The sequence below is a fragment of the Aspergillus brunneoviolaceus genome (assembly GCF_003184695.1).
Source record: "Aspergillus brunneoviolaceus CBS 621.78 unplaced genomic scaffold BO95scaffold_98, whole genome shotgun sequence".
Lineage (NCBI taxonomy): Eukaryota > Fungi > Ascomycota > Eurotiomycetes > Eurotiales > Aspergillaceae > Aspergillus > Aspergillus brunneoviolaceus.
In genome coordinates, this window is record NW_020290828.1 from 44814 (window position 1) to 63927 (window position 19114).

The 19114-nt window shown below is 50.8% G+C and overlaps 4 protein-coding genes and 1 non-coding gene across 5 annotated transcripts; 3 read left to right on the forward strand and 2 right to left on the reverse strand.

Moving 5' to 3' along the window:
* The first annotated feature begins 7 nt into the window (after positions 1-7).
* On the forward strand, positions 8-2280 carry BO95DRAFT_400166 (uncharacterized protein). The gene is made up of 7 exons (XM_025583838.1): positions 8-308; positions 380-640; positions 700-830; positions 897-941; positions 1003-1150; positions 1210-2138; positions 2187-2280. The coding sequence occupies exons 1-7, from the start codon at positions 172-174 to the stop codon at positions 2228-2230; spliced, it is 1695 nt and encodes a 564-aa protein (XP_025437050.1). The 5' UTR covers positions 8-171; the 3' UTR covers positions 2231-2280.
* A 242-nt stretch (positions 2281-2522) lies between these two features.
* On the forward strand, positions 2523-9940 carry BO95DRAFT_477160 (DNA-directed DNA polymerase alpha catalytic subunit POL1; the record flags this gene model as incomplete). Its single annotated transcript, XM_025589972.1, has 14 exons — positions 2523-3054; positions 3173-4900; positions 4952-5509; positions 5563-6303; positions 6361-7240; positions 7726-7816; positions 7884-8065; positions 8167-8249; positions 8312-8856; positions 8925-9075; positions 9134-9199; positions 9303-9411; positions 9508-9723; positions 9810-9940. The coding sequence occupies exons 1-14, from the start codon at positions 2671-2673 to the stop codon at positions 9938-9940; spliced, it is 5865 nt and encodes a 1954-aa protein (XP_025437051.1). The 5' UTR covers positions 2523-2670.
* Positions 9941-10433: 493 nt separating this feature from the next.
* Positions 10434-14596, forward strand: BO95DRAFT_477161 (DEAD-box ATP-dependent RNA helicase DBP2; the record flags this gene model as incomplete). Its single annotated transcript, XM_025589973.1, has 7 exons — positions 10434-10698; positions 10765-10958; positions 11015-11983; positions 12040-12147; positions 12650-12778; positions 12835-13033; positions 14566-14596. The coding sequence occupies exons 1-7, from the start codon at positions 10640-10642 to the stop codon at positions 14594-14596; spliced, it is 1689 nt and encodes a 562-aa protein (XP_025437052.1). The 5' UTR covers positions 10434-10639.
* On the reverse strand, positions 14429-14500 carry BO95DRAFT_t293. Its single transcript has one exon. It is a non-coding gene; the product is annotated as a tRNA-Glu (tRNA).
* A 1135-nt stretch (positions 14597-15731) lies between the features above and the next one.
* BO95DRAFT_468682 (SGNH/GDSL hydrolase family protein) lies at positions 15732-16978 on the reverse strand (the record flags this gene model as incomplete). The annotated part of the gene is made up of 4 exons (XM_025589380.1): positions 15732-16374; positions 16446-16585; positions 16678-16810; positions 16869-16978. 4 exons carry the CDS (start codon positions 16976-16978, stop codon positions 15732-15734), a joined length of 1026 nt encoding a protein of 341 aa, XP_025437053.1.
* Between the last annotated feature and the right edge of the window lie 2136 nt (positions 16979-19114).

The following is a 19114-nucleotide window of genomic DNA, read 5'->3' on the forward strand; positions in this document are numbered from 1 at the left end:
GAAGGACTGGCGGTCCTACAGTATCTCTCCTTCAAAAGACAACCTTCAAAGAACCCTTCCCGCGCGAGGACTCAAGGCCAAGCACTTCTTATCAAAGCATAATACGCCTATTGAGCTATCTTGGTTAGTAGGTGGGAATTTTTAAGGAATTGGGAGCTCTGCGCTGCGAAGATGGGATTCGCCTTAGCCGATGACGTACTTTGTATGATCTTGGATATCCTGGGAGATGAGCGAGACCACAACAGCTTATTCCAATGCGCCATATCCTCGAAATACATGACCGCCCACGCGCTAGCTGCGTTGTATAGGTATGCTTCCCATCCTTTGCTTTTCCATTCTCCGTCCCCATGAGGTGCGTTTTCGCTGATACTCCCTGCAGGGTGTGCCATGCGTCACCCGTACGGGGTGGAGGGACGGAGGATGAACAATTTCTCAACCCGCGCAGACGCTTTACATTTGATGCATCCTTGAGGCGCGAGGTCGACCCCACCGTACGGAAGTGGGCAACCTTATGGCGATCCATTGTTCTGTCGGCTTTGGGTCAGACCTACCTGCCTTACTACAGCTATCTTCGTTATCTAGATCTGGATGATCTGGGAGATCTGCTGAAAGATCCAAATTTCAGCGGGCAGATACGGGAGTAATACATGCTCCAGATATCAGCTATAGGTGATCAAAATACTGACGGGCTGATTGTAGTGACTTTTTCACCCCGGAACTATCAGAGATTGTTTCTTCCGACTACCAGTCGAAAGGCAGCAAACGGCTCCGGTCGTCCTTCAAGGGCCCCGATCCCAGTGCCGACTCGGTCAAGCTTAAGATTGGTTCCGGTCTGTCTGTCCCTTCTTGGCTCTAAATGATGATGAGATATGAGATGAAGAGCTAACGCCAAACAGCGATTGTGAAGAAGACGGCTTCGATACGAGGGATGTCGCTCAATGGTAGGCCCAACGTCTAAGCTTGGCCAGTGTATGTTATGGGTCTTGCTAATGACCTTTCTAGTTCCCCCTGAAACACTATCCGACTGGGTAGGGGGACTGCCCTTGCTGCAATCACTAACGGTATGGTCTGGCGAAGCTCTAAGCGAACATGCTGGTGCCCAGCTCCGTCATAACTGCCCAAAATTTAAGCACCTCACCATATATTCTTGGTATAGACCCGAATATGCCACTGGAAATCGTTCTGGATACAGTACTGACGAGTGCGCAGGAGAGACCGTCCGCCCACAACCGCGGAAGCTGAATCCGAACAGTTTCTCGACCAATTAAGGCCAAACACATTAGAAACCTTTGAACTGATCAGCATGAGCCAGCTTGGGCCTCGCTCCATTGTGGGTCTGGGCTCACATCGGCAATCGCTATCAGAATTGAAGTTGACGAGCCTCACAATCGATGGCATTGCACAACTGCCTTCTTTAGCAGCCCTTCCCTCGTTGAGGGTCTTAACTTTAACCGACTCGGTTCCATCCCCGCGGGATGAGAGATTCTATACGATTGTCTCGCAAGTTGCCGAGTGGATCGGCAGCTGCAAATCAGTGCGGCAGCTAGAAGTGAGACGATTTGTCGATGACCCCTTCCTGTTATCACAGACATTGACCAGCGAAGGGTTCAACCTGACTAGTCTTTCGTTGTCTCGGTATAATATGTCAGGTGGCCAGGCCTTTCATGAAGCCCTTGCCTGCCAGCAGACTCTGCGAACTCTCTGCCTTAGCGGCGAAGCCTCCTTTTCCAACCATGACAACGAGGTCCTAGTACAGGCACTGAGCCAGCTGAGTGAGTTACGTGAGCTGGACCTGAAAGACATTTCCGACGGCTTTTCACAAGACCATGTCATGACCTTGACCGCGTTGCTTCCCCGCCTGGAAAAGCTTTGGATAAGCGGCGACTTTTTCGACGATACCGTTTTTCAGGCATTCACACATCTCTCGAAACTGGAGAGTCTTGTAATCCCCGCCTTCAGCAAGTTCACTGCTGATGGAATCCTTGACTTTATCTCGCAGCTAGGGCCCGGTAATAAAGGCTTCAACCTGTCAATCCTGAATGCAGTAGATAGTACTCTGACCGAGGAGGCGCAACTCCTGATCAGTGAAACTCTGAAGGCGAATCTGGACGGGTCCTTTGACTACGGGATTGTACCAGGTAAATATCAGGGCTCCATTTGTGTCGGACAACGCTAACAGATAGCAGTGGAAGATAGTGACATGAGTTCAGAGGATGGGCTATATGTATGACGTTGTCAATGTTAGTCCTGCGGCAAATTAATTAAACCCTTGACGGTGACAACATAATTTTTCATCGATTGTGTTACTTCTTGATTTAAGCATCGCATCGGGGATTATGTAGATGCCTTTCCGTAGATACAGATGCGTTGGTGTTCACCTACTATAATAGGCAGTGTAAAACCACTTTAACGGGATTGGTGGGTTGCGCGTCGCAACCGCGTTTCCGAAACGCGTTGAACCTGCCTCTGCCTCCGCCTCCGCGCGATTCCCGCATTTCCTGTCGGAGCAACAGCAGCTGGCATTGAACTCTCAGCCCCCCTCCCTTCCTCAGAACCCACTTTCTGACCCCATTGTTATCCTAAGGCTTGTTCGAATTTGATTTGACCAAGTGAACAGCTTTTCATGGACTCTAGCTCTTCATAAGAAGAACCAAGGACAGTCGGGTCGCCATGTCTGCCCGTGCCAAATTAGCAGAGCTGCGCGCTCTCCGCGCCGCGGGCAAGAAACGCCTTTCCACGTATGAGGTGGAGGAACAGGGCGATGTCTACGAAGAGGTTGATGACGAAGGGTACAAGAAAATCATCCGCAATCGGCTCGATCAGGACGACTTCGTGGTCGACGATAACGGCGAAGGATACGCGGACGACGGTCGCGAAGTGTGGAACGAGCGCGGCGCCGACTACGACAGTGAAAGCGAGGACGATGAATTGCCTGCCCGGAGCAAGGCTGCCAAGCGGAAACGTGAAGAAGAGAAGCAGAGGAAGGAAAAAATCAACAACGGGATCTCGAAATACTTCAACAGCGGGGCTGCGCCGTCCGCCCCGAAGCCCAAGGTGAGCTTTTTTCCTTTTTTTTTGTCCCTCGGGTTAAGGTTACGTGATAGCTTGGAAGTTGGAGGAAGAGGGTCTAGAAACTGGACTTTGCTCTAACTTGCAATTTTTTCCACTTTAGCCAGTGGCTACCGCAGAGGATGATGCCTTCATGGCTGACCTCCTTGGAGAGGTCGATACCAACATCGTTCCGCAACGCCTACCAACCCGAAATATCGTCAAGTCCGAGACTCGACGCAAAGTCCGGATTTTGTCCCCGCCGCTCTCGGATAGAACGCGAAAGGATGCGCATATCAAAAAGGATGAGAATAGCGATCCGGTTTCTCCGGTAAAGGATCAGTCGGATACGAACATGGACGACGACTATGATGATGGTCCGCTTCCCAACATAGATGATGAGGACTTTCCCATGAGTGACCCAATGCCTTCATCGCCTATCAGCAAGGCCATCGAGAGGAAGACAACGGCTGTGGCGGTCAAGGTAGAAGAATCGGACGAGGATGACACCGACCTGATGGAGGTCACGCAAGCTACTGGACAGAACGAAGCCAAGGCAGCAAGTATCAACATGGCAGGGAGCCGACCAGTGCCTAAACTTAAGAAGGAGTCTTATCCTTCGATCGCCAGCTCTTCTCCCGTCAAGGCTCTACCAGACGTTGATGCATCTTGGAACGACGTCCGAAGCAAGCTGAACGTTCTCAGCAGCCCCGCCCACTCTGAGATGCGAACCTTCGGAAAACTACGTCCACAAGACGTTGTTGAGGAGGATGGGAGCTTACGTATGTTCTGGTTGGATTTCACTGAGGTCAACGGGAGCCTGTGCTTGTTCGGAAAGGTGAAGAATAAACAGACAGGCTCCTATGCCAGTGCCTTCGTCAAAGTCGACAATATCCTCCGAAAATTATACTTTCTTCCCCGCGAGAACCGTCACAAGCATGGGCGCGAGACCGATGAAGAGGTGGATATGGAAGATGTCTATCGCGAAGTAGACGATATGATGTCGAGGTTGCGAGTGGGAATGCACAAGATCAAGCCGTGCACGCGCAAGTATGCGTTTGAGGTGTCCGGCATTCCGAAAGAAACGGATTATCTGAAGCTTCTCTACCCTTATGATAAGCCTGCATTGCCCATGGACGTCAAGGGGGAGACATTCTCCCACGTCTTCGGTACTAACACGGCCTTGTTCGAACAATTTGTGCTCTGGAAAAGCATTATGGGTCCATGTTGGCTGAAAATTGAAGAAGCAGACTTCTCGGCTGTCAACAATGCCTCCTGGTGTAAGTTTGAATGCCAGGTGTCGAAGCCTGCGCTCATCTCTCCGGTGCCCGATTCCGAGAATCTGGACGCACCGCCTCTCACATTGATGAGTCTTTCGTTCCGCACGCAACTCAACGTCAAGGAGAACAAGCAAGAGATTCTGGTGGCCAGTGCCAGAGTCTACGAGAATGTCTCTCTCACGGACACTACTCCCCCGGAGAAGCTGCCTTGCAAAACTTTCACGGTTATGCGGCCGGTGGGCACCTCTTACCCCATGCACTTCGAAGCCGAAACCCGGAAGCAACGAGGTACATTCATGCTGGAAAGGAGCGAGCAGTTTCTGCTCAGTAAATTCCTGGCACTGTTCGAGAAGATGGATCCTGATGTCCTCATGGGGCACCAGCTCCAGGAAGTCGACCTCAGCGTTCTTCTCAACCGACTCAAGGAAAAGAAGACGCCAGGATGGCATCGCCTCGGGCGACTGAAACGTGGAGACTGGCCTAAGAACTTCAACAGGGGTGGAGGTTTCTTCGCTGAAAGGCATTTGATCGCAGGACGATTGATGTGTGATGTGGCTAATGACATGGGCAAGGTAAGTTTCAGTGACAGCGGTCACAAAAGGATATGTGCTGACATTTGATAGTCTCTGATGATGAAATGTCAATCTTGGAGCCTGACAGAGATGTGCGAACTCTACTTGGGACAGGGCAATACGAGACAAGAACTAGACACCGAAGCAGCCTTGAAATCTTGGGCTACCACGAAAGATGGTCTCATGAATTTTGTGAATCATTGTGATGCAGACACCTACTTCATCGCCGCTCTTGTCTTGAAGCTGCAGATGTTACCTCTGACCAAAGTGCTCACCAATATTGCTGGTAACTCCTGGGCAAGGACGCTCAGCGGTACGCGCGCCGAGCGGAACGAGTACATTCTCCTCCACGAATTCCACCGGAACAAATACATATGTCCTGATAAATACTCTTCCAAGCTGTTGAAAGCGGAAGAGAAACTCCAGGAAGGTGACGAGGACGACTCGGCGGACAAGAAAAAGAAGGACAAATATAAGGGTGGTCTGGTTTTTGAACCCGAGAAGGGCCTTTACGACCGCTTTGTCCTAGTCATGGACTTTAACAGTCTGTACCCGAGTATCATTCAGGAGTTTAACATCTGCTTCACAACCGTGGAACGGACGGCAACTGTGAGTTTATGAACTCGACCAACCACTGAACGCCTACTCACAGCTCTATCTAGGCCGAGAATGACAAGGAGGAGAAAGTACCCGAGGTCCCGTCGTCAGAGCAAGAGCAGGGTATCCTGCCCCGCCTAATCGCAACTTTGGTCGGTCGTCGACGTGAGGTGAAGAAGTTGATGAAAGACAAACGCGCGACGCCTGAGCAGCTCGCTCTCTGGGACACTAAGCAGTTGGCCTTCAAGCTGACGGCCAACTCTATGTACGGATGCTTGGGTTACACGCAGAGTCGCTTTTATGCTCGTCCCTTGGCCATGCTTACTACCTTCAAGGGGCGTGAGATTCTCAGAAGCACCAAGGAGCTGGCGGAGTCGAAACAACTCCGTGTCATCTACGGTGATACTGACTCCGTCATGATCAACACGAATATGGACACTATCAGCGATGCGATTAAGGTCGGTGAGGAATTCAAGAAGTCGGTGAATGAGCGTTATCGACTATTGGAGATCGATATCGACAACATCTTCCGTCGTCTCCTCTTGCATGCCAAGAAGAAGTACGCTGCCGTCAACATCACAGAAGTAGACGGCAAGTACGTTGACAAGCTGGAAGTCAAGGGTCTCGACATGAAGAGACGTGAGTACTGCTCACTGTCGAAGGAAGTTTCCCAGAAACTGTTGAATGAGGTTCTCTCTGGCGAGGACCAAGAACTTGTTCTTAACCGGATCCACGACTACCTGCGCGATCTTGCAGGCAAGATGCGAGAGTTCACTGTCCCTGTGCAGAAATACGTGATTTATACGGTATGGAGTGTCGGTTTGAGGACAGTAAAGACCAAAGAATGCTGACGTTTCTCCTAGAAACTCTCCAAGCGACCTGAGGAATACCCCAACAAGGAGACAATGCCTCCAGTGCAGGTCGCCCTGCGCGAGCTCGCTCGAGGAAAGACGGTTCGTCCCAATGACGTTATCTCCTACATCGTGACCAGTGGAGATTCGGAAACTGCATCCCTCCCGCCTGCCAAACGTTCGTATACACTGCAGGACGTGATGAAGCCCGACTCGGAGCTCAAGCCCGACATCGAGTTTTATTTGCTCAAGCAGATCTTCCCGCCTATCGAGCGTCTATGTGCTCCTATCCCCGGTACTGATGCTGTTCGGTTGGCGGAGTGTTTGGGCCTCGATGTCCGCAAATATCAGATCAACACTTCTACTGCAAGCAACCAGCAGAACGCTGACATCTTCCCGCTGGAATCGCAAATCCCCGATTCGGTCCGTTTCGAAAGCGCAGCCCGACTCACCCTCACCTGTCGGTCCTGCAAGGAGAAATCGGTGTTTGAAGGGTTGCTCGGGTCCGTTCATATGTGCACAGCCAACGGCGTTATCTGCCCCAACCAAGCCTGTCAGAAACCTTTCTCGGTTTTGACCATCGTTGCGCAGCTGGAAACCCAGATCCGGGCCCAGACTTCCAAATACTATGAGGGCTGGCTTGTCTGCGACGATACGGCCTGCGGTAACCGGACGCGTCAGATCAGTGTATACGGGCACCGCTGCCTGGGTCCTAAAGGTCACGCTGAAGGTTGTCTTGGTCGCATGTCCTACGAGTACACGGAAAAACAGATGTACAACCAGCTGCTCTACTTTGCCGGACTTTGGGATGTCGACAAGGCTCGAACTGCGGCTGAGAAGGATGGGAATGCGGAGAAGAAGGACAGTGTGGCAGCGTTAGTTGAGTTCAACCGTACCCGGTTTGGAACTGTCAAAGGGGTCGTGGACGCATATCTAAAGAAGTGCGGACGACAATGGGTCGAAATGGATAGTCTGTTCCGCTTCATGTTGCCATGATTGGTTTTTCATAGATCTATTTACATTTGTACATATCAGCAACTTTTCTGTTTTAGTATGTGGATAGCGGGTATTACCAGATTTGGAACAACGGCATGATGAGGTGAATAGGCATGGATTCAATTTTGCATCTATGGATTTCTAATGTACGGGTAACATGTAGGAAGTAGTTAGTAAAAGCGTAGTCGAGAGATCGGAGCTGTTGTTTTTTGTCTTTTTTTTATTTTTTTTTTATTTTTTTTTATTTTTTTATCTTATCAAAAGCCGGGCCCCGCACTCCCCTCCTCCGGTCCCCGATCAGTGACTCCCGCCATCCATTGCCGGGTTGACTCGCTCGGTGTGTAAACATCTGCATCCCCATCAATTATTTCAATCATTCAGGGCAACTCGATCCCAATCTGGGCTACTCGACTGTTATCATGTCGGTTAAGAAAGTTCTGGTCATTGCGGGGTCGGACAGCTCGGGTGGCGCGTACGTCAAATTGTGCACGGTTCTCTCCAAAGGCCTGGTCAACTAATGCAATCAATTCTGACATCAGGGGTCTAGAAGCGGACCAGAGAGTTCTGGCTGCTCACGGCGTCTATGCACTGACCGCAACCACCGGTCTTACAGCGCAGAACACTCTGGGAGTGCAAGATATCTTTATCATTCCGCCTGAATTTGTCAAGAAACAGATCAATGCTGGCCTCGAAGATGTCGGTGCGGATGTAGTCAAATTGGGTTCGTTGTTCCTCACCTCCTCACCATTGGCTTTTCTGGCTTCAGCTCATTGAAAGCCGCGCCGGTTATATCATGCGTGTGCGTGCGCTGACTGGCGAAAGGAATGCTCTCCTCCGCGGAGACAATTAATGTGATTGCCGAGGCTCTGGTCACGCATCAGATTCCTGCGGTGGTGCTGGATCCGGTAGCTATCTCCATTCCCCCAGTATGCAGTGTATGTTCACCGGTCTGATACTGGGACTACAGGTCATGGTGTCAACAAGTGGATCGCAACTGCTCCCTGGGGCCGCTGTACAAGTCCTGCGGTCGAAATTGCTTCCCCTGACCACCATCCTCACCCCGAACATCCCAGAAGCTCTGCTACTTCTCAAGGACTCCGGAATTGATGTTTCCGAGCCTACTGACCTCCCTGGAATGGTACAGCTGGCCAAGCAGATCTGTTCCTTGGGCTCAAAGGGAGTCTTGCTCAAGGGCGGTCATTTGCCCCTCACAAAAGATCATAAGACCGCGCAAAATCAGGAGGATGCGTGCATCGTCGTTGATGTACTGTATGATGGCGAGGAAGTCACCTTGTTCGAGACGGACTTCCTCATCTCGAAGAACACGCATGGCACGGGCTGTTCGCTGGCCTCGGCCATTGCGGCCAATCTCGCCCTCGGTAAGGGCATGAAGCGGGCCGTCCAGAGCGCTGTTCGGTTTGTTGAAGCCGGTATCAAGACCAGCTTTGATATCGGCAAGGGGAGTGGGCCGATCAACCACTTCCACTCGTTGTATAGCCTGCCGTTTGCACCGTGAGTCACTTGCCCTTCTTTACTTCTGAGAGATGGAGTTGAGCATGTGTTGCTGACGAGTCATTCAGCGGTCGTTTTATAGAGTATGCGCTGGATCGTCCTGACGTTCAGGAAGCTTGGAAGAAGTTTACGGAGCATGAGTTCGTCCGGCAGTTGGGCGATGGCACACTTCCTTTGGAGAGATTCAAATCATATCTCGTCCAGGATTATCTTTACTTGGTATGACATGTCGAGCTTTTCTCTCTTGACGAGATTCAGTGCTGACGAACTGAACCAGATTCAATTTGCACGGAGCAACGCTTTGGCTGCATACAAGGCGGGGAGCATGGAATCAATCGCCGCGGTATGTTTTTAAACACAAGCGCGCTTCAATCCTACTCGGGTGGAGGGTGGAGGTGTCACCAGGTGGTCGACCAGCCAAGATACTGACCATTTCACGCGAACAGTCTGCGCAAATTGTCCTACATATCCAACGCGAAACAGCGTTACACCTAGATTACTGTGCCTCCTTCGGACTGACCAAAGAGGAAATGGAGAAGACTCCGGAAACCATTGGTGCGTGACCCATTCTCATTCCGTCGCCGACGACCATAATCATACGTTACTCGGTGCAGAATAGCTGACGGGGACACTGTTGTTACGTACGAGCAGCGTGCACTGCGTATAGTCGGTATATCCTCGACGTTGGCCAGTCGGGAGATTGGCTCGCCCTACAGATGGCTCTTGCGCCTTGCTTGATCGGCTACGGAGCTATCGCACAACGACTCTACACGGACAAAGATTCGGTGCGGGAGGGTAACCGGTACTGGAAGTGGGTTGAGAACTATGTCGCCGACGACTACACCGAGGCAGTGCGTCTGGGGTCCGGTAAGCAAGACCACCTTGGGATCTCCCTTCCCTGCAGGAGGCGAAAGCTGGGGGCGATGGGGACCCGCTAACATGACGAATTCTAGAATTGCTTGAAAAGCATATGCGAGAGGTCTCGCCCAGTCGGATGGAGGAATTGATTAAGATTTTCGTGCGGGCGACGGAGTTGGAGATCAGATTCTGGGACATGGGTCTGGGTGGTGGCGAATCTTGTTAGCAGTGGGACTATTCACTCTTTCAGTTTCGAGATGACGGACTATGGTAAATATTGCTTTGGAAATGGAGAGATATTCAAGATTGTGTATGAGTAGAGTATATAGCTGAGAATTGGACTACTAAGCATGACGATCGACTTGGATAATCAATGATGAGATACTATTTATGAGCATGTGCATTGTGTACAGAAAAAGTGTACAAGGAGCCTGTTTCACCCATTGAAAATGAATGGACTCAAAGTCACTAAAAGTACTCTGTACCCAGCCTCAATGGACCAATTAGTCAGAATGCCAGTTAAAAAAAAAAAAAGGCGGTGTTAGTTGCCTCTACGCTATGCCCGATCAGGCGGTGTTTTGCCTCCAGTCTTTCTCTTTTTTTTCTTCCATAGAAAGATCCCGCCTTTCCCTCCCCCCCAAGTCGCCTTCCTTTTCTTCTTTTTCTTCCTCCTCCTTCCCTCCTCCCATCCTCAATCTTCTTTCACCCCATCATATAACACATCTCTTTTCTCATCTCTCTTTCCCTCCTATCTGTCTCTTACTCCTTATCACCTTCTTTTGTCATATCCTCTCGTCTCCTAGAGGGTGTGTCGCATCGTCTGATCTTATCTTCAGTCGTTTCTCTCTTTCTCACCGTTTCCTTGTTTGGCTTACTCTGCTTTCCAATTCTAAAAACTTCAAATTAACACAACAAGAACCTCAGCATGTCTTCCTACAACGGCGGCGGCGGCGGTGGCGGCGGCTACCAGCGTGATTCTTACCGGTATGTCATTATTGGGATTCCTTGTGTTGTTCCCTTCTAGGTCAGCAATAGTTAACATCTCAGCAGCTCCCGCGGCGGCGGCGGTGGTGGCTACGGTAACGGCGGCGGCTACAGCGGTGGTGGTGGTGGCTACGGAGGTGGTGGTGGTGGCTATGGCGGCGGTGGCTATGGCGGTGGTGGTTACGGTGGTGGCCGTGGAGGCGCTGGTGGTGGTGACAGAATGTCCAACCTCGGCGCTGGCTTGAAGAAGCAAGAATGGGGTAAGTTCGCCGGTTCCACTTCCGTCCCTTTGCAATCACTTATATGATTTTATTAGACATGGACTCCCTTCCCAAGTTCGAGAAGTCCTTCTACAAGGAGCACCCCGATGTTGCTGCTCGCTCCCAGCGCGAAGTCGACGAGTTCCGCAAGAGCAAGGAGATGGCTGTCCAGGGCAAGAACGTCCCTCGCCCCGTTGAGACCTTCGACGAGGCTGGCTTCCCCCAGTACGTCCTGAGCGAGGTCAAGGCCCAGGGCTTCGATCGCCCCACCGCCATTCAGTCTCAGGGTTGGCCTATGGCCCTCTCTGGTCGTGATGTTGTCGGTATTGCCGAGACTGGTTCCGGAAAGACCCTGACCTACTGTCTGCCCGCTATCGTCCACATCAACGCCCAGCCTCTGCTCGCCCCTGGTGACGGACCCATTGTCCTCATCCTTGCCCCCACCCGTGAGTTGGCGGTTCAGATCCAGGCCGAAATCTCCAAGTTCGGCAAGTCCTCCCGTATTCGCAACACCTGTGTCTACGGTGGTGTGCCCAAGGGCCCTCAGATCCGCGACCTTAGCCGTGGTGTTGAGGTCTGCATTGCCACTCCCGGTCGTCTGATTGACATGCTCGAGGCTGGCCGCACCAACCTTCGTCGTGTCACTTATCTCGTTCTGGACGAGGCGGATCGCATGCTGGACATGGGTTTCGAGCCTCAGATCCGCAAGATCATCTCTCAGATTCGCCCTGACCGTCAGACTTGCATGTGGTCCGCCACTTGGCCCAAGGAGGTCCGTCAGCTTGCATCTGACTTCCTCAACGACTACATTCAGGTCAACATCGGTTCCATGGACCTCTCTGCCAACCACCGTATCACTCAGATCGTCGAGGTTGTTTCCGAGTTTGAGAAGCGTGACCGCATGATCAAGCACCTTGAGAAAATCATGGAGAACCGCGGCAACAAGTGCTTGATCTTCACTGGTACCAAGCGCATCGCTGACGAGATCACCCGCTTCCTCCGCCAGGACGGATGGCCCGCCCTCTGTAAGTTTTCTTGACTCTTCTTCCTACTGAAACATCAGCTAACATTTGTGTTCCAGCCATTCACGGTGACAAACAACAGCAAGAAAGAGATTGGGTTTTGAACGAATTCAAGACGGGCAAGAGCCCAATCATGGTGGCTACCGACGTGGCTTCCCGTGGTATTGGTATGATGATATTGCAAACTCCCCCCCTCCCCCTCCCCTCCCCTTCCTTTGTCGCCTACAAGGCACCACCCGATTGAGGTTGTGTGACAATGGCACGGTGCTCGACTCTCTTCCACCCTACATTGGTGTTTAAATGACTCGTCCAGGCTATGTCGGGTCTCCTGAAATGGTTCTCAAGCCAGGAGAACCTTGGACCCACAGTGCAGTGTAGCAGATGTTACTAGTATCTCTGTTCTGATTCACCCGTCTACAACTTGTGATCTCGGTTGGTAGAGAGTTGGGGTTCTTTCTCTACCGACCTATTGAACGCTGCATTCCAAGGTTGCTCTAGGACCGCGATTTTGCCACCCCTTGGACTCGTCCACTACGGATCTTCGATGAAAGTCCCGAAAGAAGAGAGAGTGATGCATCAAGTCTCACACGACTGGGAATGGGCACCTCCTCGGCCACGTTGCTCGCTTGACTAATGCTCTGTTTGCTAACGTTACATGTTTTCTCAAAGATGTTCGCGACATCACCCATGTGCTGAACTATGACTACCCCAACAACTCCGAGGACTACGTTCACCGCATTGGTCGTACTGGTCGTGCCGGAAACAAGGGAACTGCTGTCACCTTCTTTACCACTGAAAGTAAGTTGGCCTCTAACCGTCTCCTTGATGTACTTGCGCTGACCCATTTCTTGCAGACTCTAAGCAGGCTCGTGACTTGGTCACCATTCTCACTGAGGCTAAGCAGCAGATCGATCCCCGTCTTGCTGAGATGGTTCGCTACAGCGGCGGCGGCGGTCACCACGGTGGCCACGGTCGCTGGGGTGGCCGTGGCCGTGGCCGTGGTGGTAACTACACCGCGTCCAACGCCGCTCCCCTCGGCGGCACCCGTCGTTGGTAAACTGTTCCTGACGCCCAGTTCAGTCACTGAGCTTGTATCTTTTCACACTGGTAGACCTGCTTTCCCTTTCGTCCTTGCCTGCGCATGATTATCCGGCTTTTTCCCTTTCGTAATTCGGTACGGGCGGCGTTCGTCGATATCACGATAGACTCTTTATGTTGCGTGTTTTAACCATATAGGAGACACCTTGGTTCCTTGGGATCAGGGGTCATCGGTCACACCCCGGTTTGTGGGTATGCGTTAATTTCTGTTTTCTGTGTGTTCTATCACAAAAGTTCTGTATCTCCAGTTTGACATGCAATAGCTGGTTTTTAGATAGTGTGTAGCTTTTTTCCTTTGCATACTGATAATTGGAGAAAATGTACCTATCTGAAATTAATCCCGAAACGGCACTATTTGTGTCAGGATAGATCCATGTCTGATAAAGCTTCATTGAGACGGTGATAGGATCCAGCGGCAGTCATGCAGCCTATACGCCAGTCGGCCGCGCGGCTGGGCTATCGGCATTAGTGCCTGCGAGGGAATACGAGAGACGTTATATACGGTCTGGTCTGTTGCAGCGGCGGGAGGTGCAGCAGCTGCAAACAAACCACCAAGCATGTGCATCCGTGATACTTGGCCCCGGGTACCGGGACTGGAAGCTAATGTATGGAGTAATCGGTAGCCGACTGTCACGGCCAGACACTCATCCAATTGTAATTCGATCTGGGCGACAGCGCAATCGCGACGTATTGGGGGTTATTCACTTGCCTCGCTTGCTCCAGGTATTAGACTACACTGGGTTCATAAGACATACTTTTAACGGCACTATCTCCCCAACTCCTATCTTTTACTAGCTGGCTACCAACCGATCGCTCCGCGATTTTCCATGCTACTACAGCCAATAACGTAATCGGTAAGCGAACGGATCAGGCAAGCCAACGGATCATCCTGTAATCCCATATAAAAGACGCTTTTTAAGATATAAATATCTCTACTATTTCCGAGAATGTAAAAGTAAAACTTTAGATTTAACATTTTAATGTTATATTAAGACTATATATGTTAAAAAGATAAGATAAAACCTTTTATTTACCAAGGTAGCAGTACAGAAACTGGTATTAGACTATATAGCTGGTTTTCAATGTAATTAATAGCTAAAAAGTATATAGTCTTAGGTATCTAGATGTCTTAGAGCTTATATGATAGTATTCTTATATAAGAAGTCTTTAAATCTTCTAGTTGTTGAAATATAAGAAAATAAAAATGTGTTTTTTATATAGATTACAAGATGACCCGTTGGCTTGCCTGATCCGTTCGCTTACCGATTACGTTAGCGCATAGAGCATAAGCAAGAAAATAAACCTAAAAACAAAAACGGATTCTGGGTCGGGGAGACTGATCTGATCACACTCCGATAGGGGGAATCGAACCCCCGGCTGCCGTGTGAGAGACGGCGATGTTAGCCACTACACCATATCGGATGTTGTTGAGGAATGGGTTGGAACTTGATACCATGGTCCTTTGTGTCATTGTGGAGGCATAATAGCAATGGTGGTGGTGGTGGTTGGTCATTTTGATGTCAAGGGGGATATATATATGGATTCAAGGCTGGTGGTTATCTGCGGGATCCGGAGTTATTGTTTATCTGATTTTGAGGTTGGTTCTGGTGCCGGGGGTGTATTGGGGGTTTGGTTGGGTGTTATCGGCGATTTGAGGTCTCAGAGGTGAGGTGTTTGGAACATGTTCTCAATTCTGTTGGTGGTTGGAACTAACGTATCAATATGGGAAGCAACTTGGTTACGCGTTGCATTATATAGCCGGATTACTCAGCTATACCGACACACTCCAAATAAATACAAAGTTAGACTTCGATGTAAAGATTCTAAAAGTACCAGTTCTGCAAGCCGGTAAGAATATATAAAAGCTTAGTAATTTTAAGTATTTTAGTAATCACGAAAAGCTTCAAGTCTAATAAATAAAAAAATAAATAATATATTCCAGAATCTCAAAGAGGCTCCGGGCTTATAATCTATCGGCGATTTAGGATCTCAGAGGTAAGGTATTTGGAATATATTTTTAATTCTGTTGGTGGTTAGAACTAATATATCAACATAGGAAGCAACTTGGTTACGCGTTGCGTCACGTGGCCGGATTACTCAGCTATGCCGACAGGGGTTTGGGGGATGGGCTTGTCTTTTGGTTCGGTTGGTGTTGTTTTGCTTTGTTTTTTATTTTTTTTTTTAATTTTTTTTGTGGTATTGGGGTGGTTGGTAGGGTGATGGGCTTGATGTCTTTGTGGGTTGTTGTTCTCTGGCTGGTTTGCAGGCAGGGTCTTCGTATATAATATACTTTCGTAGATCCGCGCGGGGGTATCACACATCACAGAGTAAAGGGCGAAACAACCCTCGAGATCTAGCGCGTAGGCATGTATGCTCAACATGGGGTGAAGACCTGGGAGGAGAGTATATTCATGCGAAGGCATATTTGACTTCCCATATGACTGCTATATACGAGGGGTAACAAGCAGATACCAGTGGTATACACCCAACTTAAATGCATGCAGGTCCGGAATTGTTGTGATGAATCATGCTACGGAGTCTTACCTGCATCAGTATGAACTAAAGCGTACAAAGCATAGTTTGAAGCTGACGTATTCCCACCAGATCATCAATGAGTCCCTCAACCCCACCTCCATTCAACCACAGACCAACCTCACTTCGACCACCCCCTCAGCTCCCCCTCCAACACACCCGCAAGAATCCGATGCACATGGCTCGTCAGATGCCCCGAGTTGAACCAGAAGTACTCCTCCAGCGGGGTCGGACACCCGTACGCCCGGTAGTTCCACGCGATATCGGGCTGGTCGTACCCGGGGCAGAAGTTGGTGGTGTTGACGATGCCGTACGCCGCGGGGTGGTCCATGATCTCGCTGAGCGTCCGGTGCGCGTCGAATAGGTGCACGGCCGTGTCCGTGTGGTTGCGGTGGAAGGCGGCGGCGTGTCGGGCCAGCGCGTCGTTGTACCAGGCGACCTGCGTGGCGTTCGGGTAGGGCTGGCTCAGGGCCTGGTTGCCCGGGGTGCGGTCGAGGGGCGGCAGGTTGATGAACAGGTAGGAGCGATAGCCCTGGGCGTAGATCTCCTGGACGGAGGCGAAGAGGGTGGTGATGAGGGTGTCGTAGAAGGCCGGGAAATCGACGGCGTATTTGGCGCTGTCGCCGATGTCGTTGATCCCGATCCAGATGGCGACAAGGGTCTGCGGCGCGGAGATGTGCCGCGAGAGGACCGGCTGGCCGTAGGTCGTGAATTGGGTGACCTGGTTGACGAGGGAGACGGTGTAGTTGTGGTGGAGGGGGGTGCTGTTGGGGTGATGGGGGTGTTAGCTCCCCGCAAGTCTTATGTTTCGTCTACAAGGAGGTAGGTTACATACTATGCAACGGAGATATCAGATCCCGCGAACGCGAAGTCCCAGAGTTGTCTCTCGCAGTCCAAGGGTGAGATGATTCCATCTTCTACCCCGCACCCGGTGAGGTATTCAACCCAGTTGGGGCCTCCTTCTGCCGTTGCTGTCTACATCTCATCCAGGACGTTCGGTCAGTGACTGAGATGGAACTTCTGGGCCATAGCCGCAGGATAAGCGCCAGAGAAACATGGTTTCAAACCTGGTTCTGAACGATCTTATCCGTCAACAGGGTCTGAGCATCATATGCGAAGTTCTGCAGATCCCCGATGAAGCTATAGTTTTGGTGTCCGTGAGTGCCCTGCACGTACGTATAGGAATCACCGAACGCTATTCTGAGGTTCAAGTATCAGCCAGAGGTAGTGGATGCAATTTGCCCAGGGAAACACCAACAGGTATTTCGTTGAGTCCCAGTCGAACGCCTTCTTCTGAGACGAACCGGAGGGGAATGCTGATACTGTAGGGATGGCCGCGAGGGCCAGGCACTGCCAGAGAGCGAGCATGGCTATGGCTCGAATGGAAGTCCTTGCACAAGGTAAAAGGCTGTCCGTAGGAAAAATAAACAGGGCCTGCCCAACGCCGTCTCTACGGTTTCTTATACACACTGCAGATGCGAGGGGACTCGCGCTCTGGATAATAACCACCGCACTCGACCCCGCATATAGATCCTGATTGCGGAGAAATCGCAGCCATGCAGCTGCAGCTAGACGGACAATAATTTTCCACTTGTCAATCTTGTAGGTAGCGCATCCAGTGGACTCTGGCTAAGCCGACCTGCATCTCAGACGCAAAGCTTGACTTGGTTTTCCCCCGCCCAGAGGAAGAGCATCGTGCCATCAGGTAAACGTTCGCGAGCCTGACAGAGTCAACTCGTCAGACAAACCTGCGACTTCGCTTGCCCACGGAGGCCTCTCCCCCGGCAAATTGGCGTTGCGCCGTAAGTCAGCAGAGGAGTCCTCGGATGCAGCAGGAGTACCAGGAGAGAGTCACTTTTTGGCGAGCTGATAACTGCTAACCGAGGTCGGCAAAAATGGCGACATCCAGAATTCGCCAGCTGCCTCGTTGATGGAGGAGGGCCTTGTCCCCAGATGCTAACCGGACCAAGATTTGCCGATCCGCGAGCGAGCGAGGCCAAGCCCGTCCGGGGTCGGAGAGAGGCTCAACTGCGGGGGGGGGAGAAGGTGGTGCCTATCAGCCATGATTTGAGATTGCGAGGATTTTAGCTCGGTTTGCTCTCCTACCGTATTGCCGTGCTTGTCTTAGAAGGTCCCGGGGGAGGATGTGGAGTATCATTTCCGAGACCTAATGGTTTCACTGGCTTGAGAGCATGGTCAGCTGTTGAAGCAAGACAGATGTTTCTGTTTCCAACCCAAGCACAACGACAGTGGGCTCCGGCTGAATACCCAGTTTCCATTATGAGAGGGAAAACGTGATCGAATGGAAGGAGGGTCATGTTATCGCAGTGGTGGGCGAGAATCCAGGGTGGGAGGCATTATCTTACCGTAAGATAATCGCGTAATTAATCCACCGTGACAAATCCTCCGGATTTTCCCAGATGTGGGTCAAGTCAATCCCACCTCATCTGCGCTGAGTGGACTGAGTCAGGAGGTCCATATATCAACTCAATTGGGGTTGATGATTGTGGTTGTCTTGATGATTGTGATGGTGGTGGTGGTGGTGGTGCTGTTGTTCTTTAGTGTGGTCATTCGAACATCAGGGGTGCTCCACGCAGCATAAATCATATTGGAAGGGACCCCTAACACCATTTACCATCCATGGCAAGACTGAAGAGTATATATCAAGTAGCCGAGCAATGCAGGTTTCTGCAAGCCAAGGTCTTCTGCGACATGGGTGGGAGGAATGGGAGATGGGATGAAGATTGAAATGTACCTCGGTGTGCCCCAAAGGAAGAAAGTTGGGTACGGAGTACGGAGTCACGGTACAGTTGTTAGTTACTAACTTACTTGTGAGGTATGTTCATGTAAGCGGGACCTCAAAGCTCTTGCGGGTACTTGTAACTATCTCGACCACAGTACGATACCGGTAAGTATCACTATGTACCGGAAACTGGGTCTCCTTGGTCTCGGTCAAATACCGCTAGGCTAGGCCTACCACTAGTGGGATCATTTTCCCAATCCACTGCGAATCAGCGGCCTGGAAGCAAATGCAGCTTTAGGCAAATACCCGCTTATCCCAACCGGGTTAGAGGTACGCCGAAGTCACAAACGTCAGGGGAACCGGGGAGGAAGAAGGTCAAAAAAAAAAAAGAGATAGAAAGTATTTATGTGTTACTTGTGTTTATGGCTCGGGTACTGTTAGGCGGTCCTGATGGTTCAATATACGGAAGTCGGGATATCCGCCGATAGTGTCAAATCGACAAAAGAATGTTGATAATAACAATAATGATAATAATATGGAAAGCAAAGGACTCCAGCTCAAGCTTAAGGAAAGCCTAGACACTACAGGACTAGTCCACCCACCTATGAACTAACGTAATAAGAAACAATGGATGGCATGAACCGACGCTGGTCAGCTAGCCCCCAATAATGCCCATGCCCATGCCCATGCCTGCCTACCTACCTTAGTCCATGCCTCGCCAACCGACCGACCGACCGACCGACACGCTCCTCAGCCTGACC

Coding starts and splice junctions, on each gene's coding strand:
- BO95DRAFT_400166 (XM_025583838.1), top strand. CDS start 172: ATGGGATTCGCCTTAGCCGATGACGTACTTTGTATGATCTTGGATATC. Junction 942..1,002: donor ACGAGGGATGTCGCTCAATG/GTAGGCCCAACG, acceptor TGACCTTTCTAG/TTCCCCCTGAAACACTATCC. Junction 2,139..2,186: donor TGACTACGGGATTGTACCAG/GTAAATATCAGG, acceptor AACAGATAGCAG/TGGAAGATAGTGACATGAGT.